At 40.3% G+C, this 27,653-nt stretch overlaps 1 protein-coding gene across 1 annotated transcript in view; it reads left to right on the forward strand.

Annotated features, from left to right (window-relative positions):
• GABRR3 (gamma-aminobutyric acid type A receptor subunit rho3) overlaps window positions 1-27,653 on the forward strand; it is a gene marked incomplete at its 3' end in the record, with an annotated part of 50,906 nt that overhangs the window by 5,517 nt on the left and 17,736 nt on the right. The window contains exons 2-3 of the mRNA XM_082304915.1: window positions 6,640-6,769; window positions 15,201-15,313. Coding sequence (XP_082161041.1) covers window positions 6,640-6,769; window positions 15,201-15,313 — 243 coding nt within the window. The remainder of the gene's footprint in view (window positions 1-6,639; window positions 6,770-15,200; window positions 15,314-27,653) is intronic.

The following is a 27,653-nucleotide window of genomic DNA, read 5'->3' on the forward strand; positions in this document are numbered from 1 at the left end:
AAATGAGCCAAAAGAGCTTCAGATAGCAGTTAGGATCTAACTGGTAAGTGCTGCTGAGAGACAGTGGTATTTGCCAGACTGCCAAGAAAGAAAGAAAGAAAGAAAAAAATCTGATGCAGCATATATTGCTTTTCGAATTGAAGCACAGTGTTCAGGCCATACAGATGGCAAACTAGCTTGCTTCTTGGGGCTACACCATGCTGTTGCAAACCCTCCTTTTCTGTGAATTGCTCAGGCTTATGGGTCATCCCCTTGATCTTCCCTCACGTGAAAAATGCTAGAAGATTTTTAAAGAAATACATCCTACAGGCATAAAGAAGCAAACTCTAGAAACCCCTCCTGGGAGGAGAGGGACATAAATGCAGGAGTAGGGTAGCTGTATCCCATGCCTGTGATTGACATGAGGTGGCAGAAAGGCAGAGTTTTCTGCCACTGAGTTTATGAGAACTGTAAATCTAGGAAAAATGTGGCTGATATCGTTTTTCCAGAGATCACCCTCAAGACACAGATTGTTCCTTAACTAGAGGCAGTAACACTGATTATTTTACTTTCAGAATTGCTGGCGTAGGGGCTAAGTAAAGGGATTTAGGGATGAAATGAATTCAGTGATTGTTCTGTCTGGGGCAGAATGATGAAAGGGAAAGAATCTCTGATTTAGAGGCTCTGGAAATAGGGAATGCAAGGAATCAGGGAAGCGTGCGTTTTTTCTTTGTCCTTCGTGTCATTTTTTCAACCCAAATATCTGATTGTACAAAAGTGTGCAGCCACCACAATTCTAGAACAAACAGAAGCCTGAGTTTTGTAAACTGAAGGAAAAGCAGAAGAGATCCCTGTGCCAAACAGGGTCGTCTGTTCAAGTCTGATATTAAGAGGCTGTTTTATATGGGAAAACATGCCTTCCTTAGGCAGATTATGATCTTGTCAGGATCTCCCACTACAATTTTAAAATATTGCTTTGGATGAACAGGCAATGGGTGAAGACAGTAAGAAACTGGACAAGCTTCAGGAGTGGGCTTTAGTCTCCAGTCTTAAGCCATTTTCGTGCCAGGCCACCAGCTGCTGCTCCTGAAAGCTGCAGACCTTCTACAGGTCCCATGCCCTGTTTGTGAATGGATGTCTCAGGCACCTGAGGAGACCCCATGGAGCATGACAACTACATTCAGCCAGTGGTTTAGCTGTCCTTTACTTTTTAATGAACTACGCTTTGTCTTAATGAGACATAACAAATGAATGTTCTCTAATGAGAAGAAAGGGCAGACTACTAAAGTTACATTTGATTTCTAGGATTTTGATCTCTCATCAGCACGTCTTGCTGACTTGGCTGTAGTACAGTTTTCAGGGTACTGATTTTAAAGATGTGTTGACTACTCAGTTGCCAATGAAGCCATCTGAAAGCCAAATATTTTTTATGTCTCCTAGTGGCTTCTGAGTTCACGTTATTTCCCAATTGTGCTTTAGAGTTTAGATTACAAATTTGAGCTTTAGCTTTACTACTAATGAGAATGTTTGAGGGGTTGGAATAGTGGAATAACTTCAGATCTGTGGCTGGAGGAGCTTGGCAGAACAGAGAAGTTCTTAGGAAAACGTGCTCAAGACTGTGTGTTCCACATGCTAAAGCCGTTGTCAGGTGAGCCAGACTTCGCAGGGCATCAGAACCAAGACCAAACTCCTGGGCTCAGTCTGGATCCAGGTGATACGTATGTGCAGACTGTACCTGGTGACTCTGTACATCTGTAGTTTCTTTTCCTTCTCGGTAGGCTTTGTCTAGTGTCAGCAATACTCCCTTTGATGATATGAGAATTCCACAGACAGCAAGATGTTAAGAAAACATAAGAAACAGGAAGTCCGGAAACATAATTTCACAGGAAATTTGTACTCAGGCTGCAAAAAATCTATATCCCGTAAAAGGGAAAAGGAAAACAATCAGGATTTTGTTTTTACACTAAAATTAAACACTCGTTGGAAAATATGATGTGCTTACTTCAATATTATTGCTATTTTTCATATTGCCTAGCAGAAATTACGGGTACAGTTTCAAGGTTGGTTTAAGCCAGTCTAGCTGTGTGTCACCACAGAGGGGGCAAGTCCTCCCTCCCACGCTGCTGCCCATTCCTTTAACAACCGGCTGAACAGTTGCTGATGGTGGAACCAGGGTAGCAAGTAGTAGTGCCCTGCAGGGATGAAGGGGAGGACAGTGTTTCTGCAGTAGCCCCATCATACTGTTTAAGCTGGTTGTAAAATCCTGGGGTGAGAGTCCATCTCAGTAGGCACCATGCAAAAGTCTTGCACAGATTTTGAGCTGAGCTGTAGTTTTTGCTGGTTTTTGAATTCTTTCCTCTTTTAGTACTTTGCAGTCCTAACGTGCCCAGTTTGTTACCTCAGACTATTTGGGGCAGTGATGAATGTTCACTTGCCACCCCTACTAAGACACCTGATAAAGAGCAGGACCATAAGAGCTGGGTCCCGCTGCAAGTGTTAAGTAAAACACGTCGTCTGTTCTGAGATCTGGAAACTGGAATCATAATGCTCAGTCTCTGCTTTCCTCTCCATCTCGTTAGGAAATGTGAAAGGATACCTTATTCTGGAAACTTGGTTCGTCATTTGTGTTAATATAAGCAGGACAAAGTATCCTTAATTCTGACTAGTACGTTTGCAAGTCACCACGATGTAAATGGTAAGTGCTATGCACTGGGTCTGTTACCACAGAACAGCAAAATGCTGCCTATTCTTGTGCTGCAGTGTTGCATTTACACTCTCACAGTCACCACTCTGGTTAATCTGCTTTCTGTCATTTGCTGGTTGTTTATCAGAAACAAGTGCCTCTTGGGAGACTCTTAGGAATGTTTTTTTTTCCTTGTGTTTCATTCTCTGATTAGGAGAATAAAAATACATGCCAGGTAAACCTACGCTCCCCGCTTCACATTGCATCTCTTCTCACTGCAGCTAATTTACAGGTTGTTAAGTGCTAGCATGCTGTGGTGTTTCAGCTCCATATGTTTAAAATGGCCCTTTAGATGTGCTCGGATTTTCTGCAAAATTCCAGCCTCTTGCAACATCTCTTCATCCCTGGCATTTTTCTGTTCTTGTTTTTAGAATAGCTGTTGTCAATTTGCTTTGCTTTGAGATCTGTGGTGGAGAGGGGTCTGCAGTTCCAGACTGTAATTCCCTGAAACTATGTTTTATTTTGCTTGCTGAAAGAAGGCATCTCATTTTTTGATACTAGATGGTGTATTTGTCTCTGGTTTTTTTTGCTTGCTTCATTGTTTGTAAACTGTTCCAATGAGCTTATGCACTGTTACTGTGCACTGGGTTTTGTCCTTGAAGGATAAGCATTACAAACATTTCATGGGCTACAGAGAAGGGATAATTTTAAAGAAATATTTTAATGGTAGCAAAGAGACAATGTTCTAACTGTGTTTAAATGCAAGGACCTATCAACAACTTGCCCAATACAAGCAAAGTGTATTACCTTGTCTTTATGCTTCTGCAAAGATGGATCCTTTCAGAATTTATTACTGACAAATGCATAGGAGATTAACCTGTTTTCTTAATGGTAATTTATAATGATATTATAATGTGCTCTGTGTAATGCTCTCTTACCCAGAGGAAATGAAAACAACTCTAGTATGAAGAAACCCTGTTGCTGTGGGTGACATCTAGTTGCCCTCACTGATATTACACTCCTGTTACTGGAAGTAGTCCCTCCTGAAGACTTTGCGTGTGTGGGCTAGACAATTAATTTCTGGAAATATGCCATAGCCAAGGACAGAGACATAGTGCTTAGATTTTCAGTGTGCTTAGGCAAGGCCCCACAAGGTAATATTTAGTGTATGACATCAACGGCGTGAAGGTGGTGGAATATGCCAGTGCATCCAGCCCTTATTTTTGACTAAAGCTGATTTTAGCGGGGACAGTCAAAGGAACATTGAGCATGCTTTGGAATGGAGCAGTCTTTTCAGCACCACAGCTTAGCGGTAAAGTTCTTGCTACAGCCAGGAATAATAAAACAGCGGGGTGCTGATAGCTGAATTAAAACAACATGTAATTGCCTCTTTCTCTGTTTAGGACTCCCCTCCTGGCTGATGTGCCTTCTGGAGGGAGGGACATCCATATGCAGCTGGCCAGGGGCACGCCAGTCATTCTGCAAAGCCAACTTGTTTGTCCTTGCCACATCCCTGGAGCAGGGGTTCTAAGCACTCCCTTTTCCAGCTGGGAAACAAATACACAAAGCAATTTTTACTGATTTATTTTGAATGGACTCTTTTGACTTCCTTGAGGTCAGCACACAAAGTCAACATATTTATGCATTAGCATGACATGATTTAAGCTCAGGTGCCCTTCAGAGCTCTCGGTGGATAACCTCAGCACCTGGAACATCCTCTCCTTCCCCATTGCATGTCTCCTGCTTAGTGAGGATAACAGCTAGCAGTTTTAGCTAAGGGTGATGTTAATGTCTGAAATATGGCTTTCCCAAAAGTCTCTGGAAACAATGTGGATGAGTACTATTAGCAGAGAGGACAGTATATACATTTGTTAGTCCTTTGTAGCTGAGGGAAATCGTTGGAAATGAGTTAACACTGATGAATGTGCAGATAGCTGAACATGCAGCAATGTGGTAACACATTTACCACACAGCCTGCAGTGAAGTTAGCTTTTTATCTGATTTGCTACTGTTCCTGCTACTGTTGGGCCTGTACTTGGGCTGGGAAAGAGGAGGTTCCAAAGGCTCATGTATCTTTTCTTATATGTAATTTAATCAGGTGTGCTGATACTTTGACATATGTAGGCTGGATGAGACTAGACAGCTTAACCAGACTGGCTCAGGAACAAGTATTATCTCTACCTGGAATAAATTCTGATTGGAGTTATTATTTATTTTCCCTTTTCCACCCAAATGATAGTGCAAATTGATGGAAGTCATTAAAGGTCTTATTAACTACAGCTTTTGTTTTCCTTCTCCAGAAACTCCACCTTGGGAATCCACCAGACCTGCTGGCAGCACTATGACTATCCCTGGGCCAGGCTACAAATGATCTTCCATAAGTTTGCTGAACAGGAAAGGATTAAACTATGAACAATGTAGAATGAGATGGGTAATAGGGTTGAAAGCCTTTGATCTAGGCCACTAAATTCAGTCTAACACTGTTGAAGTTTTATGCATGGTGGGGAAGGGATTTATTTTATTTTATTTTATTTTAAGTCACCGGCAGATAGCTGTTCAAATGGAAAAAACAGTGGGAATAACCTCCTCCTGGAAATTATTTGCATCTAAGAATTATTTCTTAGCCCAAATGAAGTTAGTTGGGAATCTCAGGGAACTTCTGAGGAGGCAGATGTCCACATCACAGAATTATTATCCCAACATGCGTGGGTGTTAAGAGTCTCGGCGGACATGGTGCTGGGTTTGCTTTCATTCCTCTGTTTGTCTTAGGAAGAAGCCTGCTGCTGTGAGACCTGAATTACTTCTACATCTGTTAGACAGAAGTTGGGTATTTCCATTTCCCTAACTTTCAATCTCATATCTCTAATTTTCTAGATGAGGAAAAATAAACATGTGCTGTTGATTTTGATAATTACTGAACTTGCTGATGGCTTGAAGAGGATAAATTTGACTGTGTCAGCTAAGAAGGTGTGTCCAGTATTTCCCAGTTTTAAGCCCACAAGAAATTTTATCTCCTTTCATAGGAGAAGCAGGCATGCTCAAATTATTGCTTAAGCAACATTTTGTTAAAAAATATTTTGCAATTCAACCTGCTATTGAACAGGCAGGGCAGGCTAAATGAAATAAAGATAAAATTAGGTGTGGTGGAAGAATACTGGATCTTAGACATGCACATACCTTGTAAATTTAGGGTAAATTAAATAGATAGCCGCAGGGCTTAGAAAAAGGAAAAAAAAAAAAAAAAAAAGAAAGAAAAAAAAGACTGTTGGTATTTCCAAATGTTATTGGGGAATACTGAAACAAGACTTCATTTTTAGTTTGGACTTGTTCCATGATATTGTGCTGTCCAAAAGTAGTTCTGTATCTACAGACAAAAAGCTTGCTACTGCAGATCACAGAAACAGAAATGCTGTTAATGGTTGGGAAGACAATACAATGTAGGCAGTTAATGAAAGAGCTTGATCTGTACAGAAAATTATTTTGAGCAGATACACACATATATAGAAAGCAAGATTAATTTAGAGACCTTTGTCATTAAAGCAGATTTTTGTATGGTTTTGTGTGGGATTTAAGGGGGATTAAATGTTTGACATCACTTTGCCTGCACAGGCTATGTTGAAGAGGTTACTGAGCGGGTGATGGAGAATTCAAATATGCGCCTGTGCTGAAAGAGTGGAAGCAATGGATCAGACTGCAGCCTGGCCAGACAAATTGCTGTATCTACTACATTTCTAAAAGCAAGGTGCTTCTGACTTGAGAGCAGACGCTGCAGGGATGTAGAGCTGAAGGAATTGTTATGATTTGCCAAAACATGAGGGGAACTCGGCAAGGACATCAGAACGGGGATGCCCCTGTCTTCTGTCTTCAGTGATGCCTTGCTTCACATGCATCTTTTGTATGCTATGCTGTTTCTAAACACTAAAAATAAGAAGTCAGCAAGGTGGACTGGCTGATCAGGTGCATTTCTCTTTTGGAAGAGATGGTCCTGGTCATGAAACTTCTGTTCCTCACCTGCCTGTGGCCGACAGCAGTGCTACACAGTTCTCAAAGTCAGCATCGCCATCTTCACCATCGGCAACAATTCTCATTCTTAAAAAAGCATAACAGGTAAGCAATATACTCTCTCTGTCTGTGTTCATCTGATAAACCTTATGCTGTCAGCAACCTTTCAATGCACTCTTTCTGTTCACTGTCCTGTTTTGTCAGTTTCTGAATTTATAGTACGGATAGTATTGATAGGGTATTCCTAAAAGAGAAATTGTGAACTGTTAATTAATTTTTCATAACCAGTCATTTGATATTGTGATTTCATGAATGCTTCATATATATGTGGGTATGTACACACTCACACCCACACACAGCTCTTTTAACCTGCGTGATACCAGACTAACTGTTGTGTTACCAGACACTATTGTGATGTAGCAAGTATTCTTGCCCTCTCACTCCCATTACAAGAAGCAGAAATGCCTTCCGAAGTTCTATGCCAATGATGTTATAAAGTTACTTCCATTACCTAAACAGCAGAGTAGCTACACTGTCAAGGTACAGAAGACATTTTTATGGCACTAAATGGGGTGAATTGTACCTTATTTGTAGTGATGACACAGTGTTTTCCCTTTCTGGACTATACTTATGCTTTTAGACATTGAAGACTGCATCCGTTCCTAGTTTTTCCAATCAAGTACCTGGTTTAAAATGAATAATGATACAAAGGTTTTCACATGTAAGTTTCTGTGAAAAGTGTTAGTGCTTTTTCCCACAAATGCAACTTCACATCTGCCACGTGAGGCCTCTGGATGTGTTTCCAGATTAATCTAATAGTATATAAACAGACCAAAGACTGCCAGTGCTAATCCAAGCAAAAACTCTCTTTGTTGGGAGGTAGGAGAAATTGTAATAAGTAGCTCTATTTAAGGAAGGAAAAGAGATAAAACTTACATTTTTCTGTGTACTTGACCCCCTATTAAAATGGGCAGGGGAGCTCATACGGTATCACATATTGAGGAAAAGTAACATAATTAGGCTCCTTTGATGTGTTTAAGCTGTTTCTAAAGTTACGTGCTTTGTAGCAGGTATACAGCTGTTTATCTTCTGTATCACTTCTTATGTGATAATCCAGCAGTGACATATCTCTGAATCCCTACACGTCTTGAATAAAATCATGTTTAAGCAACGCAAGGCAACAGAATATATCCCAGTTACACAACAGAGGTGCCTGGAGATGCTACATCGCCCAGTGCTTCTGGATTTCACCTCAAGGTCATAGGTTCAAGTTTGGTCTAAGCCAAAAGCTCATGAGAAGAATGGCTATTCAGCAGACTCTTTCAAACTCGATGACAGTTTTGGAGTGAGTGCTAGTCCACAATTATTTGTAATAATAAAATAAACAGAACTAGCCCTATATCAAAATAAGGTCTAATCTGGTGCTTTGCCAGTTTCTGGAAGCAGTTAAAACTCAAACGGAAACAGAATAAAATATCTTCTTATTGCTGTAGTGGTAAGGAAGGTCTATTTTAAGCTCAGCTGATATACTTTTGTCAGTGGTAAAAGGAAAGCATATGCTACTGTTTGCATTTATCCTGTTCTGCAGTAGCTGAGAGGAGTTGCTCCATCACTGGCTCCGTCACTGCTCCATCTACCTGGACTTGTGCAAAGCATTTGACACTGTCCCACACGACATCCTTGTCTCTAAATTGGAGAGACATGGATTTGATGGATGGACCGCTCAGTGGATAAGAAATTGGTTGAATGCTCACAATCAAAGAGTTGCGGTCAACGACTCAATGTCCAAGTGGAGATCAGCGACGAGTGGCGTTCCTCAGGGGTCAGTATTGGGACCGGTGTTGTTTAACATCTTTGTCTGCGACATGGACAGTGGGATTGAGTGCACCCTCAGCAAGTTTGCCAATGACACCAAGCTGTGTGGTGTGGTTGACACGCTGGAGGGAAGGGATGCCATCCAGAGGGACCTTGCCAGGCTTGAGAGGTGGGCCCCTGCAAACCTCATGAAGTTCAACAAGGCCAAGTGCAAGGTCCTGCACGTGGGTCGGGGCAATCCCAAGCACAAATACAGGCTGGGTGGAGAATGGATTGAGAGCAGCCCTGAGGAGAAGGACTTGGGGGTGTTGGTTGATGAGAAGCTCCACATGGCCTGGATATGTGCACTTGCAGCCCAGAAAGCCAACCATATCCTGGGCTGCATCAGAAGAAGCGTGGCCAGCATGTCGAGGGAGGTGATTCTCCCCCTTTACTCCATTCTCATGAGACCCCACCTGGAGTACTGCATTCAGCTCCGGGGCCCCCAACATAAGAAGGACATGGACCTGTCGGAGCAAGTCCAGAGGAGGGCCACAAAGATGATCAGAGGGCTGGAGCACCTCTCCTATGAAGAAAGGCTGAGAGAGCTGGAGTTGTTCAACCTGGAGAAGAGAAGGCTCTGGGGACACCTTATAGCAGCCTTCCAGTACCTGAAGAGGGCCTACAAGAAAGCTGGGGAGGGACTTTTTAGAAGGGCATGTAGTGATAGGACAAGGGGTAATGGCTTTAAACTGAAAGAGGGTAGGTTTAGATTGGATATAAGGAAGGAATTCTTCACTGTGAGGGTGGTGAGGCACTGGAACAGGTTGCCCAAAGAAGCTGTGGCTGCCCCCTCCCTGGAAGTGTTCAGGGCCAGGTTGGATGGGGCTTTGAGCAACCTGGTCTAGTGGAAGGTGTCCCTGCCCATGGCAGTGGGGTTGAAACTAGGTGATCTTTAAGTCCTTTCCAACCCAAACCATTCTGTGGTTCTATGTTTAAAAATTCACAAAGCAGGAGAAAAGCCTGGTGGTAGGAGAGAGCATATTTTGTGGCATCCTGCTGGACATCCTTTCCTGACCTCTTGCCACAGGACAGCAGTAATAATACTAGCACAGTGTCCTTTCCATCTCCACAGATCCTTATTAATACCTACAAACAGATCCATACGACAGTCCTGTGAGACAGGCAGGACCACATTCTCAGCTGATGCTGACTGGTGTAGCAGTTTTCTTTACACAAGACAATGCTTTGGCCTTCCATGTTTTCCTAGGCCCTAGTGATTTGGAAATGGGAAGAAGACCGCAGAATCTGAGCCACAGAAGATCCCAAAGCTTAACAGCTGCAAATCAGCTTTTCTGTGGAAAGGATCCAAATACGTTTAATTTCTCTTTGTTTGATTCTCTGGTTTTGTTTCTAAAGGCAGCATTATCCTCCAGTACATTGCAACAGGGTCTGACTTTCCACCAGCCTCTTTTTCTTTCTGGGGAAAAACCTTTCAGCCAGCACTAGGGTTATTAGGGACACAGCTGACAGATGGCCTTGGTTAAATGGGTGGCGTTTTAAAAAGAATCCTATGTGAAAATGTTACTTAACCTACAAGTTCCACTGTTTTAATAGAGTAACCCAATTCTCCCTCCAAAGCTATTTGTCTGCATTCTCTTGTAAAGAAGATTTTAAAGCATTAACCAAAAGTACATGAGAAAGAGATTATTCTCATGGTCCATTTCCTACAGCAAAGAACAAAACATTTGACTGTCAAAATATTAGGCATTTTGACAGTATATGTTGCTGATGTTACTGAACGCTTGGAAACGCATTTTTATGAGAGAACTGCAATTTTAATGCTTACATTTATCTGGGTTTCAAAATTTGATAAATATGTTAAAAGTTTCAGAGATCACACTGCTGTATAACTCCACAGACTCTCCTGGGAATAAGATTTCTGTAACTTCTATTTTTTTGTATACCTTTCATTTGGTAGTAGCTAGAGTATCTCAGGAACACAGCACTGGAAAGGAGTTTATGGCCATTAAATCTAGGGTCCTTCATGGTATTCTTTTCATAAAACGGTCCTTCATAGTACTCTTTTCATAAACTTACCTAGTTTCATTTTGAATGTGATGAGAATTTTTCCCCCTGCTACCCCCCATACTGCAGCAATAAAGGAATTGTGGTATCTTGGATACTAAACTAGTGTAACTGAAAACAAAACCTCTCCTAACTATCCTTCCTGAGACATGAGTTTCAGATTTTTCAAAATCTGTTGTGATGAGGATGGTGCTGGAAATGTGTTTATATCTTCCTGAATACTCAGAAGTGCTCCAGCCTTCCTCCAGTCTTCTACCAAGGACTCCCCTTACCATTAGTTACACAGGGCATTAAAACAGAAGAACAGCCACGCAGGATCATCTTACCAAAGGTCCGTGTACTATAGTGACCTGTTTCAAACAAAGGCTGTAAGCACAAGTTTGGAACAATAAGGACAGGGTAAACTTATAAGATAGTTCCCCTTAATACTCCCCTCCATATCCAGTCACCAGATTTCCCTCAGAGACTTCCTGTGTTGGATGTAATTTATACAGATTTAGTGATCTTCACTAGATTTTCTTTTCCAAGGACTTGTCTGATTTCTTCTCGAACCAGTGTAAACTTTTGATAACCTGGTAAGTTAAAGACAACCAGATGGGATACTAACCACATCACTCCTGTGAATGCCACTGCTTATGGAACTACACTGATGGCATTATGTGGTTAAATGCTTTAATGAAAAATGATGCAACTACCCTTGAGCAGCCCTTTGATCTTTCTCTCAATATTAGGTATACAAGGTTAGGTAGGAGCAGCTAAATTTGTCTTCAAAAGCCTGCCATATATCTGTCCATTGTTAAAGAAGTCTGAATTAGTTGTTTTGGTTTTGTAGGCTAACTGCTCTTTGAGAGCTCTGTCAGATACCAAGGCATCAAGCCATGAGTCCATATAAGAGTATTGGGTAGTGAAGTGTCCAGAGAGTACATCTCACTTTTTTCATCCAAATAGCTAGTGCTTACGTTAACGTCCTATATAAGTACCAGCAGGGGTGTCTTCCCTATGTGATCTGAAACATTTCAAGTGCTTTTTATGACCTCTGTTAGAATTTAATTATAGATTACCATTTCATTCGCATAATGTAAAATGTTGCCTGGAATACAGGTGTGTAAAGCACAGCTATTATAACTGGAAGTAGTAGTTTCTTGAGCATGTGCTTCACTGAGACTGACAAACTCGTATTTATCATTGCCCAGATCTATGGCAATACCAAGCCATCTGTCAAAGTTCCTTTTATTACTACTACCCCAGGTAGGTAAAGAGAGATTTCTTTTCCTTAGGTGCATGTGGGCTTTTTCTCTCAAACACCACAGGCTGACGTACGCCATACAATGAATGTGCAGAATCTATGACTGCATTTAGACTCCTAGATTATGGCGCGTTGGCCAAAGCTGTGTGATAAAGAGACCACGGTGTCAGGCCACCGAAATATAATTTATGTCTTTGCTGTGCTTCTGTGAGAATGAAAAGCATATCTTGACTGCCCTTGGGAAACTTTTCTGAGACCTAGGCTGGTTAGATCTGTCTCTTCTGCTTTTTAATGGAATTGGTGCCATGGGAAGGAGCACTCAGGAAAACATCTGCTGATGATTTCACAATGCTGGTGTGCTGATCAATAGTTAGATATGGGTCTAGGATTTCTTGGGAGTAAACAAATACAGAGATGCGATTCCCTTTGAGTCATCAGTTAAATAACTTTAATGCTGCAGTGAGGACAATTTAATACTGTGACTCTTAGCCAAGGAGTAACATCTGGAGTCCAGATGCTGATGTTAAAGGAATATCTGCTGGAGAACACTTCTTAGCCTTGGGTGGGGGAAGCAGTCAAGGAGGAGAAAAAAATGTGAAGCAGAAGTGTATTATTTTTAAATTATTTTAGAAAATATTATGGAATTTTTCTAAGTTTTGGTACCTTTACACATGCAATGTTACCAGTGTCCATGAAATTAATTCCAAGTTCCATGGGTATATATCTCTGCATGTAAGCCCATTTTCCTTTACAGTAAATAATATATTCTGCCAAAGGAAGGTATTGAAGAAAAGATGCAGCATGTTTGTAATGAAAGTGCTATTCTGACCCCTGCAAGATGTTGTCGAGCTTGAACAACCACTTCTGATAGCGGCTAGAAATAATGATAGTTACTCCACCATTTGTATATAGAACACCAGCTTGAAGAGGCTGTTCAAGTAAGTGGGCACAAAAGATGCTTTTCATATAGGCAGCATTTCTGTTTATTTTGTCCTCATCCAGGAAAACAGAAAGAATATCAAAATCCCATAACATCTCTTCTCAGTGGCTCATTAAGAAAAAAATTCCTGCCCTGGTAGCCTATGTTTTGCCTCTCGTGACTAGGGAAAGTCTTCCTCAGTCACATACTTGCTTCTAGTAAGAAGTTGTAATAGATGTATCATATTTTTTGCCTGCTTCTTCCAGTGAAATCATCAGAGCATCAAACAGGCACTTCCAATGACAAATAACCTAATGCTTCCAAACTGTATTAGCTGTGCCATGGTATTCTGAACATAATTCATCATTTTCTCTTATACTGGTTCCCAAGCAGCAGAATCTCCTTGTATACCTATTGCAGAGCATTGCAGGTGTTCAGTTCTACTGCCCATTCTACTCTGATACAGCCTTAATCTGTGGTGATTTTAATTCTCTGAAGCATGGGGTTTCATTTTAGCATCCACATAATTTTCATACGTAGAAAACTGAAGTCTGTATTTGAAATGCATGATAGGTGTTCTGATTGCCCCGGTAATTTGGTTCAGACAACACTGCCAGAGACATTCAAGAATACTCAGGTAAATTAATTTGTTCAAGCCCAATGGTTCTGAATAGCCCAGGAGCCACCTCAGCTTTCCCATAACATAGCATTTTTAAAGTAATTTCTTGGGCTTCATTATTAACGAAGAAGTGGGGAAAGGAGAAAAACAAAAAAGTAAATACAGGCACATGCCTTATCCTAAGGTATTCCATACCTTGTCTTAAGCAGTGTTTGACTACAGGGCAAATCTTCAGAACAGATTTCTATCATTCAGTCTAAAGCAATAATTAGAGTTGCTGGCAGCAAAGTCCCAGGGAATCACAGAAGGCATGAAAGAAATTATGTCTAGGGAGAGTCCCTTGCCTGTGGCAAAGCAGCTGTATTTAAGTCATTTCTACAAATATATGTCTAACCTATTCTTAAATAGCCCGAGTGAAAGGAGTCTCAAACCTGCCCAGGCAATATGTTCCCATGTTTCACTATTCTCACCATGAGAAAGGTTTTCCTAATGTGTGCCACAGATCTCCCTTGTTGCCACTGCTTATCTGACTGGGGAGTGGACATTGAGCAAAGGGCCCCGTAGAAGCTCATTGTGTTCTGAAGACTGTGATGTGTTCCCTCAGTCATCGTCTTCTAAATTAAATTACACAGGTTCTTACAATCTTCCCATGCCTTTCCTGAAATGAGGGCCCAAAGCTAGGCACAATTCTCCAGCTAAGCTATGGCTAGTTCTGTTATTACTTGGGGCCAGCCACTTGAAGCAGGACATGCAACAAGGAGTGGAAACTGAAGGAGGCATCCTAGCATTTTCCTTGTAGCAGAACCAAATAATGTAACGGATTCTTTCTAAAAGCTCTGCCCCCCAGCTGCCAGATCTGGCTGTGGATCTTGTCTGTGCTTGAACCCAATACCTTTGTGATATGGGTATGTACCAGACCCCTCTGTTGCCTGTGCCATGGTTTCTGTTTACAGGAAAAATAGAAAAGGAGTCTGCATTGTGATGGGCATCTGCTGTTCATTTTAAATGCAGGCCCAGCACATGAGATTTCTGTCTGGAGAGCTTGACCCCATTCTTAGGCATGTGAATTTCCCAGTGGAGTTTGGGATGTTGTGCAGTAGATCCTGTGAAAAGAAGAAAATTAGCAGCAGTCACCAGAAAGAAGTACAGAATTCATGGCATCCTGCTTAGAGCGCAGGTTCATCTGTGTTGCCTTGGTGCTATGCAGAGGCTCAGATATGTGTGGCATGGGGGAAAATGCAGAGACAGGGCTCTTGATGCAAAGAAATGCTGCATGTCTGAGCAGTAAATAAGGGCATGCGCTAATGAGTAACTTGGCCAAATCTGAATGATGTTTAAGAGGATCTCAAAAAACAAGTCCCTGGATGCAGGGCCATCAGTTTCTCAGTCCTTCTGAAAAATTATTGACTCATTTGAGCTCCTAGGGAAAAAAAAAAAAAAAAAAAATAAAAAGTATAATTGTCTCTGAAATACGGATAATGTATGAAGTGGTTTAAACCCATGGATACGTGGTGTTATTTCCAAGTCTGAGTTGAAAGTGGCTATGCAACTAATAACATTTTTTCAAACAGCTATAATGTCTTATATAATGATAGATATAATCTCAGAGGGGAACGGAAGAAGAGCTAGATGTTCTTCCTGGGACTTTTAATATATAATTGGTGTTCCTCATGGACCTGGGCACCCTCATACTTCATTTCCCTACCTTTTCCAATATATCTTTCTCCAACTTCATTAGCACAGCTGTTTCCCTTGTCATACCAGATTCAACTGTCCAGGATTCTTGGGTCCCTGCTTCATTTAACTAGCACTCTGAATGTCAGGCAGAAAAAAAAATGAAATTTCTTACATATTTTTTTTTTAAACATAGCAAACGAGAAATTAAAATGAGGAAACTTGACAGCACCAAAGTACGGCCACTTAAATCTGAGCAGCTTCTTCGCATAGAGGACCATGACTTTGCACTGAGACCTGGATTTGGAGGTAAGCAGCACGTGCCTGCGCTGTGCTCGTTAATAGCTTATCCTCTCTGGAAGTTTACTTAAACTCTGTCCAGCAGTGTCACTTAAAATTGAATGACAGACTTAATTGCAGCTCACGTCTTTCGTTGTGCTCTGGGAAATAAAGAAAGAAGAAATCCAGAAATACTTGAAGGCAGAGAACTTTTTTGTGTTTAGCATATCAACAGGAGAAACTGTTCAAATTGTCTCCTTTTCAGAACTAACTTTAAAAAATATTATTAGAATAGGATTCTTTGAGAACAGTGATTAAGGTATCCCTGTAAACTGCATAGTCTAGTAGCAATTAGCAAATTACTTAGTCATCAAATTTGTTTTGAGAGATTGAAATGAACCATCAATTCCTAAATCTGTACAAAATTAAAAAACTACCCACAGGCCTTCAGTATTACCATGTCATTTCTGTGTTGTTGGGCACTATGATGATTATTTCTTCATTTAATTAAATTGCATGTGGATAGAGGGAGTATTCAATGGGATGTTCACAGTTTGGATCCAATTTTGACTCTCTTTTATGAAAGGTAAAATGAGAAAGCTGCCCCACTAATAAGCTTTGTCTGAGCCTTTGCGTCACCAGTTCCGTGTTCGTGATTCATGAAAATAGACTGAACTGCTCTGGATTATGAAGCCAAAATAAAATATATGAGGACCAATAATCGGCTGTGTGAACAAACATATATCTCAAAGGCTAGCTGAAGTCTGTGGAGCTATTCTTGTTGACCCCAGCTGCTGGGATCTGGGCCCTGGCAAGCATGCCAGGAGGGAGACCTGGGGTAAGAAAAGCCCCTCTGGATGCACTGGGAGAATGTGAAAGTGTACCTTGTTACCCTAGGAGTTCTGTCTTGTCAGAAAGCAAAAATCTTGCCTGATTTTGAACAATAGTTGTGATCTGTCTGTTTCTTGACAACAAAAGTTAGGATGTCTCTTGCCTAGTACCTGTCTAGTCTAATATCTGGTAGTCCGGACATCTTGTTACCACCTGCTTTGCCACAGAAGGAATTTAAATTTTTGAGAGTGTCATCTCAGAAAGGAAGTAGCATTTCCATGAAAGCAAACAACAGTCTGGGAGGTACTTGAGCACTGGCTCATCCCAGAAAGCAATACTTATGATGTACATAAAAGCAGCTTTCAGAATATACCCTGTGATCTGGCAGTTGTAATTTTCCACAGGCAGTGAGGATTTTTTTACACCCAGCAAATCTGTACCAGGCTTTTTCCCCTTGTCCTTTTATTTTCAGATCACTAGTCATAGAGCCCATTCAATTCCTATTGAAGCCAGCTGTAGTTTTTCCACTGACTTCATTGAGCAGGCCTCTCAATAATCACATTGCCATGGGTATGATTTCAGCTGTACTCCTGTCTTTCAGAAATAGCTTTCAGCAGAAGAGTGCATCAGCTTTGTTTCTCTTCTGTCATCCACATGCCATAGTGGCATGGGAGGCACTTTCTTCAGTCACATCCAATAGTTCATACACTTCCAAATTTTCAGAACTCTCTTAGTATGTGAAATACTTATGTGTGAATCCCTCTAAGACTAAAACAGAGATCCATTAACATTTTTACAGCACACAGTGAAAAAAGTCTCAGTGAAATGAATGTCGATCCTAAATTTATACTCTATTATTCCTATATTACCATGGATTTCAGTGACGTTACAGCAGTAAAGAATGGTTTGTTTTTCATAAGAGGCAGGTTAATAAGGCAGCAGCAGAGAGTTAGTACACAAGTGTGACCTCATCAGAGGACAAAACTCACCAAAACATGAATCTGAGTAACATACCCAGAATTATTGTATGACAGCAGACACAGAGCATGGGTTTCTCTGAAGAACGCTGATGATTAAGTGTGCAGCAGAAGGAAACTTAACTGGAGCAGAAGATGAAATTAGAGATACCATTGCTACAGTCATTGCCATGGCAGTCATAACATAGCCCTGAACTGCATAAAGACTTACAACACTGTGGCTTTATGTATTTAAAGCAGGTGAAATTTTGGGTTTATTTTTATCAGATCTAATGAAGCATTTCAGTACTGTGATTCATGAAGGGCTTGTATCTGTCACATGCCACAGTGCATGATTTATTCAGCGCAGCACAATGCATCAATTCACAATACTGATGGGAGAAAAAAGAACCAGGTCAGATCAGGTGAAAACCAAGTATTTTAAAATTATTCTTTACCTTTAGAAGACAGACAATTTTTTACCTTCTCCTATAACCCATTGCGATTTTCTGGGTATGTAAGGGAGTTGGAATGACAGATTTTGTTAATCTAGCTCCACTGTGCCCCTTTCCCTGAGAAGGTCAATCATCCTTTGCACCAGTTTGGGAGAAAAAGCAGCTGGAAAATTCATGCTGTTTTGAACCTGTTGGAGATCCCTCAGTTCAGGGAACTCTTAAATCTAAATCTGGCTTGTTTGATTTCATTTAGCCCCACACATGCAAAGTAAATGAGGCAGACTACAGGATCCAGAGTTTTTAGTATTTATAATAAAGTAACAAAGCAAAAACAGAGGCAGCACATGCTGAATTTGACTTGTAAACTGAGCAAACATGCACAGGAAAAAAACTGGAGGAAATTAATGTAAAACTGTTGGATACTAATGCTACCAGGTGCAGTGTTACTGGAAATACTTGTGACTTTGCTCACATGACTGGTTGCTTTCTCTTGAAAGTATACCATTGCTCTGTGGAGGTAAGAGGTCCTTTTTTTGACCAAATGGACACAACTCTGCTATCATTTCTGTGAGTGTATTTTGGCATTCTTCTGTTGATTGCAATGCCATTCCAGCTGCACAATCAGAATTTGACTGTTGATTTTAAAATTTAGGCCTGACATTGTCCATTTATTACCAGATTAGAGATCAAATTCTGAGAAGCGTACTGTGTCAAGATGAAGCAAAACCAGCAAGCTGTTAGCAAGTTATTTCTAAATTTTTGCTATAGAAATGCTGCTTTGTCTGCAGTTCATTATACAGTGAGGTTGAGTGAAGCAAGCCAATAATTCAGTACACGCAAATGTTCTTTAAAAAACTAAACCTACATTGTTACATTGCACTTATTCCCTAAGCCAGGCTCTTGGGTGGTTTGGGGGGGGGGGGGGGGCAGGGGGCTGGTTTTTTTTCCCTTTCCTGGAATTTTTTTAGTTTTGTTGGTTTTTTTTTTTTTTTTGGTTGCCTTATATGTGATGTGGTGGTCCTCTTTTGTTTGGAAGTCTCCAATAGATGGACCCCTGCTGATGCAAATGATGTAGACCAGCATAGTGATTTGAGTAATTCCACTAGACATTGGACTAGGAGAACGAACGTTTCTTTTGCTCAAACAGCTTTTCCAGCTGCATCAGTGAACACTGTAGGAATTATGTTTAGTCCTTGCTGCTTCCAGAAGCACTGATAAAGGCCAGCAGATGGGTATGTTAGAGGTCCTGCAATGGTATAATAATGCTTGCTAGTTCTGGTAAGGCTGTCTGTCTGCGTAGGTCCTACCATAGGAAACAAAAGATTGCCAGTAGACTCAGAGTCAGATCTCTTCATGACTTATATCTCTTTGTACTACTATGGCCTAAAGCACTTCAACTGATTTTTCAGTAGCCCACTAAACTGATAATCTGTGAGAAGATAGCTTAAGTTTGGACTAAAGAAAAAGTAAGAAATTAAATTATGTTGCCAGCACTTCTTGGAATGGTCATTCCCATGTTTTAAACTCAGTGAGAAAGGGTGAGCCCAGGCCAATATCAGACAATGAACAGAGACTTCTAGCAGCTCAGATCTGAGGGCCACAATGCAGGCTGCCTTAGCAGCCAAAACTGTGTACACTGAGAGAGATATTAGAGCGAATCCTTAGAAATCCTTTAAAGTGACTTTTTTTCTACTATACATCTATTTATCTATACCTTATTTTCTGAACTATCTTATTTCAAAATACTGGCAGAAGTAATTGATGTGAGCTCTTTGTTTCCTGAGTTCTGTCTCCACTTACTAAAAATCAACATTGCCATTAAAAATCTTACACTAGCACATAGAGGAGGTCATTCTTTTATTCCTCTGTGCCTTGCTTTTCCTTACAGTAAAACCCTTCCACGCACACTCTGAACTATTTTGCAATCTAAAGATTATGGAACCACGTGATCATTGTCACTGTGTACATGCACATTCTCACTGTGTATATATATATCGAAGTTTGACAACTTTATTTTTCTTTTATGTTGTGTCTTAAGGACCTGTCATTTCCTATGCTAACAATGTGTTAACGAGGTTTTAAAATTGGTTATCTCTGCTTTGTCAACGAACATTAGCAAGTACTAGAAATGATGGAAAAGAATTTAGTAGCATTTAGCTGGTCAAGATGTAACAGTCTTTCTAGACAGTTTGCATCCCAATCTGCAATCATCTTAATTCCAAATTTTCAGAGGATCAGAGATCCCATTAGCTCACTCACCCTTATGCTTCCTGCCTCCTCAAGCTAAATTAGTAACATTGAAATTCACCTGAAGGTAAAAGCAGGGGGAAAGGAAAGAAAATAGGGTCCAATGAATGTTCAAACAGTTCTGCAATTCTAATAGCTCTTTGCCACCAAGTTGTTTTCTTTTCTGCACCACAGCCCTCCCTGAAAGGTCAGAAATATCTTCTCACTGTGGTGGAGAAGACTCACTCTGATGCAGGGGGAAAGGCTTTCTCTAGTGTGTTACTAGAAGGAACAGCTGGGGTCCAGAACAGGAGGGAAATATTTTCGTAATTTGCAAGACCTCTAATAGGCTCCTCCTTGTGGAATTTTTTCTCTTACATTGCTCATTCTTCCTTTCCAAGAGCTGGCTACTGCTGCTAATACCAGCCCACCTTCATTTCTCACATAAATAAGTGTTACAGAAATTTTCAGCAGACAATGGGTATCTCTAGGTTTGCTTTATTTTTTAGGCAATGATATATCGGTGGACCACCTCCGCAGAGTGTGGTAAATCAAACTATTTTACTCTGCGCTTACATACCTTGTATTTTACGTTACTTCATTTAGATTGCATAATGTGTGTGTGTCTGTTCTGAACAATCAGGAATTCCCAGGTGTTCAGGGCATTTAGAACGTCTTGATTTGTTCCTGTTCCAAAGTCCCGCTGCTTCTTTTTTCTTCTTTCAGGTTGGCTTGTCACAAAGGTCATCTTGACCAAATCTCTTATTTGATTCTCGTGATTTCTTCACTTCGTCTTGATTTCCACGTATACCTAAATTATTTCTATTTCTTATCCCTATGTACTGAAAGCTAAATAATTATCTGTATTTCAATCAACACTTCTACTTATTCTCTAACTTCTCTTTAGGTAGGCAGATTTTAGCCTGCCTCTGGGTTGGGGCTGTATAAGGACTAACAAGCAGTCTTGCATGAATTTAATATAGATGATTAATGTTGAACACCTGCAAGCATACAACCCATGTAATTTATACTCTACATTGTTCTTCTTAGTATAATAGCTTAAAGATTCAAACTTACTATGCGTTTAACTCATTGTTAACATTCCCTCCTTTTGTTTTAGCTGCATTTTTTGCAGCTAACTATATCTAAATGTAGAAAATGTGATTTTGCTTATGATTTTAGTGCATAGGCTTATAATACATTGTAAAATCACAAATGAGCAAAGAAAAATTACAACAATTGCAAAGATGATAAGTAAAGCTTTTTTCATCCAAGTCGCTAAATTCAGGAACCATGAGGTTAACCATGAGAAAGTATCTGAAAAGCTCCAGGAGGTATCATCCTTCTGAACTTGTTGTAATAATGAGCTAACTTCCCAGATTTTATGTACATCAGTTATCAATTCACCTGATCTGTCCGTATACATAGAGCAGCTGACATTTAGCACAGTACAAACTCCTCCTTGGGAAGCCAAAATCATACCTAATGCCATTCAATTTTGAATAGTTAATTTTTGACAATTCCATGACTTCTTTTTGTAAGGTGAGCAATCCGTGGGCTGTGGAATTCGCTAATTTTTCAATTTCTCCTGATATATTTAGAATGGCTTTCTCTAATTTATGAACTCCTAATGAAGGAATGAACCATCGTAGAAAGGAATGAAACCCAGTTGGTCTTTCTATTAATGGGTTCAATTCTCTTGTGTTCCGTGCCAGGTATGTGCGATGCCAGGTTTGTTGAGGGGGAATCTTAGGATGTATTTCTAAATCCCAAGATAAAACCCCAAGGGTGCATCTTCCTCCCCAGGTAGGTGGTAGTGCTTTATAGGCTTTTCTTCCACAGAGCCAAAATACCCCTAAATTTTCTGGTGCTTTCCAGTTTAATTGTAACCCCGAATTAATAGTAGTAATATTTTTGCACTTAGTCCAATTTCCAATAAAGGCAGGATTTCGGCATAAGAAACGGTTATTTCTCCCTGGAGGGAAACATCCTTGTGCACAGTGCAACTGTGAGAAATTTCCTTGTTTTGGCAAAAAAATGTCCCATTTCTGTTCGTCATATTGTTCAGAAAAAGTGGTATTGTACCAATATTTTCTCCAATTAATAGTCTTTGGCAAGGGAATGCCAACAAGTTGAAATCCTTGAGTCACTGTTTTTGGAAGTGCCACACAAATCCATCATTCACTTAAATTTAAATTTCTTGCAGAAGACTTAAGCAAGGATACGTGTACATTATTTTGCCAATCATTTTCAGCAACCATTCCAACAGTATTTATACTGCGTGGTTTTCTGTTTAACAAAGGTTTCATGTTATTATAAGGTGAAGGTCAATTAACGTGACCCTATAACAACCGAATATTTAATTTTTCGAGCATATATTACAATCCTAAATTTATAAGTGAAGCGATTGCTTGATAAATGGTATTCATGACAGCACCAATCTCCATCACCATAAACTCCCCACATCTGATAATCATAACACCGTGTTCCACTTCCCCCGAAGGGATCATATAACTGAATGTGATATGCAGGGATAGGGTTTGAAAGGCCATAGGGTACCCGGTAAGGATTCCACTGTTTGGATCCCCCATAACCATGGGTCCAAGTATCCCATCGATCACCAATCTCCAGATTGTATTTCATGTACTTGAATTTCAGGTGACACCCCTTGATACCAATAAGCATGATTTCTCATTTGGGCAAAAGAGTTTTGGAGATACAAAAGATATTGTGCTACTTGTTCATCTCCACTCAGGAGACTGGTTTTCACAGCTACATAAGTTCCAGGAACTGCAAGATTTCTTCCAAAAAGGACTTCTGCAGGAGAAACTCCTACAGGTTGTATGGGTGTATTTCTGATGTCCCACAGTACTAAATTTAAAGCATCTGGCCATTTAAGTCCTGTTTGTTTACAAGTTTTTACTAATTTTTCCTTAAGCGTCCTATTTGTTCTCTCTACTTGACCAGATGATTCAAGATGATATGGGGTATGCAATTTACTTTTAATGCCTAAAGCGTTATAGATTTGAGTTAAAATAGCAGCAGTAAAATGAGGTCCTCTGTCCGAATCAATAATTTCTGGCACTGCATATCTAGGTATCAATTCTTTAAGTAACACTTTAACTACTGTTTTAGAATCATTTTTCCAAGCTGGGAAGGCTTCTACCCAGCCTGACAATTGATCTACAATTACTAACATATAGGCATACCCCATTACTTTTGGCATTTCTGCATAATCGATTTGAAGTTTTTGAAATGGAAAGGTAGCTGGAGGTCTTTTACCTGCTGGTGCGGTAATCTGTAGTGATGCATATTTCTTACATAATTTGCAATTTTCACAAACCCGTCTCGCTGCAGCATAGATTCCTGGGGCCGCCCAAAGTCGTCGTATTCTCGAAGCTAGACTCTCCGGTCCTCCATGCGTTTTTTCATGAAACCATCGAGTTAAAGGTAATAAATACCTTTTCGGTAGGAAGGGCTTATTTAGAGTCCATTGTTCCTCTTGTTTCTGGGCTCCCAGTTTTCTCCAACTGAGTTGTTCATCTTCAGTTAAACATTCATAGAGCTGTTCCATATTAGGTAGGTTGGACTGTTCATCTTTTGTTACCATCACAGCTATCAAAAGATGTTTCTGTCATGCTGCGGCTCGGGCAGCTTGATCTGCTAGATGATTTCCTCTTGAAATGATGTCTTGTTTTCCTGTGTGGGCTTTTATGTAGATTACCACAATTTCTTTTGGCATCTGTATAGCTTCTAGTAAGTCTTTTATTTCCGTTCCATGTGTGATGGTTTTTCCTGCTGATGTCAGAAATCCTCTTTCTTTCCATAGGGCTCCTGTAGCATGGCAAACTCCAAAAGCATACTTAGAGTCTGTATAAATGTTCACTTTTTTCCCTTTTGCATAATTTGCTGCCTCAGTAAGCGCCACAAGTTCTGCACCTTGAGCTCCCATAGATGCACGTAAGGGACTGGCTATTAAAACATTAGTTTCTGTGGTTACTGCAAACCCTGTAAGTCTTTGCCCTTTTTCGTAGTAAGACGAGCCATCAGTAAAAAGAGATTTATTTCAGGATTATTTAAAGGTTGATCCTTCAAATCGTCTCTTGGTTTGCTAGTGAAATTCAGGATTTGAGTACAATCATGGGTGTCTTTTTCATCTTCAGTAGGTAAAGGTAATAGAGTAGCAGGATTCAAAATATTGCACTTTTCCAATTTCAAATTATCAGCCAATAATAATATTAGCTCATAACGATGAGCTCTTTGCGGAGAAAGTGATTTTTCAGCATATTGTTTCAACAGTATTTCTACCTCATGGGGTATACATACAGTTAGTGCATGGCCTAACACAATTGATCTTGATTTTTCTACTATCTCTGTGGCTGCTGCTATGGCCCTTATGCAAAAGGGCGTTCCCTTGATAACAGGATCAAGGGTAGATGAGAGATATGCAACCAGTCTCTCATGTGGCCCTAATGTTTGTACAAGTACTCCCCTTGCTGTTCCTTTCATCTCATCACAATATAACTTAAAGGGTTTTGTGTAATCAGGAAGTCCTAAAGCAGGAGCATTTAATAGAGCTGTTTTTAAAGTCCGAAAAGCTTTCTCTCTTTCAGGTCCCCATGTAAGGGGCTCGACTTCTTCATTTCAAGTGACTTTATGCAAGGGTTTAGCAGTTTCACTAAACCCAGGAATCCATGGTCTACAGAACCCTACCTGCCCTAAAAATCCCCTTAACTGTTTTTTCGTAGTAGGTCTTGATAATTCTTGTATAATTTTTACTTGATCAGGATCAACTTCTCTCTTCCTGGGGCTTAAAAGAAATCCCAGATATTTTACCTTGGTTTGACAGAATTGTAATTTGGACAGGGAGACCCTATGACCTTTCTTACATAATTGTTCACATAAATATTTAGTATCACAGACACAATCATCCTTTGTTTTACTTATAATCAATAAATCATCCACATATTGAATTAAAACTGATGAACAAGGAAAGACAAGATCCCTTAAATAATTTTTTAGAATTTGTGAAAGAATGGTCAGAGAACTAGTAAACCCTTGTGGGAGTCGAGTCCAGGTTAATTTACCTTCCCATGTAAAGGCAAAGATTAATTGACTCTCCTCAGCAATAGGTATACTAAAGAAGGCTCCGGTCAAATCTAAAACTGTGTAATAATGTCCCCGAGGTGGGATTTGTGTCAGAATTAAATTTGGATCTGGCACCACGGGATGTGGGGCAATAACATGTTCATTAATTGCTCTCAAATCTTGTACAAATCGATATTCAGGGTCCCCATCTTTATCAAGTCTATTTTTACCGACTGGTAAAATCGGTGTGTTATAAGGACTCCGGCATTCTTTCAGAATTCCAGTTTTCAAAAATTTCTCAATCTCTTTCCCAGTACTAGGTATTGCTTCTGATACAACAGGATACTGCCGAATGGAGGGTGGGGTCCCTCCTTTTGTTTTAATTATCACTGGTTCAGCAGATTTCAGCAATCCCACCTCATCTCCAGAAGTACTCCATAATGTTTTAGGGATATTTGCCAATTCCACCGGTATTTTTTGTTCCTTAATTTTTCTTTCTTCTATTTGCACAATAGATGCCCCCATCATTATTAATTGAACTCCTTTTGGTGTCAGAGATATACATGTTCCAAGTTCTTGTAATAAATCTCGCCCCAATAGGGATACGGGAGTTTCTGGAGAAATAACAAACCGCCCCCACACTAATTTTCCTCCAAGCACCACCGGGAGAGGTAAAGATAAAAACAATTCTTTTTTCCCTAGCACACCATCAATTATTACAGTTTCTGAGGATATTTGAGACACTTGAAAATTTAACAAAGATAATGTAGCCCCCGTATCTACTAAAAAATCTACTAAGAAACCATTTACCTTAGCTGTTATATGACCATTATGATCTACCTTGATTCCAGTCAGTTCCATAAATCTATTTCAGACAATAGTTGATCCTTATTGTGAATGAGGTCGAGAGGGTCTGTCGGTTGGTTCTCCTTCTCTTGGCGCAGCAAGTGGTCTAAGAGGACATGCCCGCTGTAAATGTCCTAAATTTCCACAATAAAAACACTCAAGAGGGTTAGAATAAGGGAAACTAGGGGAGGGACCTCCTCCTCTGCCTCGGAACCCCCTTCCTCTAGGGCATCTTCGGGGAAAACCCCAACCTCTTCCTCTCTGATTATACCCTTGAGTAATTGCCACTGCCAATAAAGTAATTTCCCTTTCTTTCTCCTTTCTTTTCTTTTTTCATTCAGCCTTCAATTTTTCTTCTTCTTGTTTTTGTTTCTCTTCACTCCTCCCATCATATACAAAGGTAGCAATACTTAAAATTTTTGTTGAAGTTTCTCCTTGCCAACCAGGCACATGTTTCTTAAAATATTTTCTAATATCCAGGGCTGATTGATCTACAAATACACTAATTGCTAAAGGTTCTTGAAAATTGTCCCGAGTCATGCCCCCATATTTTAATAGAGTAGCTTTTAATCGTCCCCAGTAATCACTTGGATGTTCATCAAGCCTTTGCTGACATTCCCTTACTTTGGTCCAGTTAGTCACTCTACCTCCTGCTTGCTCGACTGCTTCCACTAATTGTTGGACAGCAGCCTGTAAGCGCTTCTTCCTTCCGTAGTTGTCACATCCCACTCAGGGTTTTGTTCAGGCCAGGGCTCAAACCCCTGTCCTCTTTGAGCAATTTCCCTATCTTTTTGAAAAATTTTCCCTCTTTCCTCTGGTTGAAACAGTTCTCAAAGTAAGGTCCTCATAGCACTCCAATTAGGGAAATAATCAGTTACGATGCCAGAGAGCATTTGAGCACATTTTTCTGCATCATCGTGTAATCTTGGCATTTTAGCTTGCCAAGTTACTAAATCTCCTTGTTTCCACGGCTCATGCCTGACCACAGCAGGAACTTCTGGCAGAGCTCCAGGTCCTGCTCTAGGGTTTGGAATGTAATCCAATTGCATAGGATACACACCAACCCATTTAGGAGAAGATTTAGGTTCCTCAGCCTCAGGGGCAGAAGGAAGTAAATGTTCCCCAAATTTTTGATTTTGCGGTTTCTTCTGCTCTTGTGCCCAATTGTACCAAATATACCAATAATCAATATCTTGGCTTCCAGAATCTTCTAAAATAATCCATAAAAATTTTTGTTTATGTGACTCAAAAGTACCAACAGGAGGCCAAACATCCATTGGTCCTCCACCTCTAGTTTGAGTTAGGAATGGCCATTCCTCCTGGCATAATAATATTAACCTTTTTTTCTGTAAAGTCTGTGCCAGGGGTATCTTTTTCCAATTTTCTAGAACCTCAGCAAGGGGCGTCCCCCTTTCTATGCTGGGTGTTGATCCCATTACACTATCTTACAGAAAAAATATGTATATATATAAACAGCAAGTTTAAACACAAGAGAGACTTAGTAAATCCGTCTGGATTCACCCATTCCCAAAACTCTGGACTCACCTGGTCCTTTCTGCCGGCTCTGGGAGCATTGGTAATGGGTTATTCAGAAGGACCTCTAATTTTCGATCTCCTGTGTCCTAGAGTCCCATCTGGGTCGCCAATTTCTGTTACAGAAATTTTCAGCAGACAATGGGTATCTCTAGGTTTGCTTTATTTTTTAGGCAATGATATATCGGTAGACCACCTCCGCAGAGTGTGGTAAATCAAACTATTTTACTCTGCGCTTACATACCTTGTATTTTACGTTACTTCATTTAGATTGCATAATGTGTGTGTGTCTGTTCTGAACAATCAGAAATTCCCAGGTGTTCAGGGCATTTAGAACGTCTTGATTTGTTCCTGTTCCAAAGTCCCGCTTCTTCTTTTTTCTTCTTTCAGGTTGGCTTGTCACAAAGGTCATCTTGACCAAATCTCTTATTTGAT

This window comes from Platalea leucorodia, assembly GCF_965183815.1.
Source record: "Platalea leucorodia genome assembly, chromosome: 2".
NCBI lineage: Eukaryota > Metazoa > Chordata > Aves > Pelecaniformes > Threskiornithidae > Platalea > Platalea leucorodia.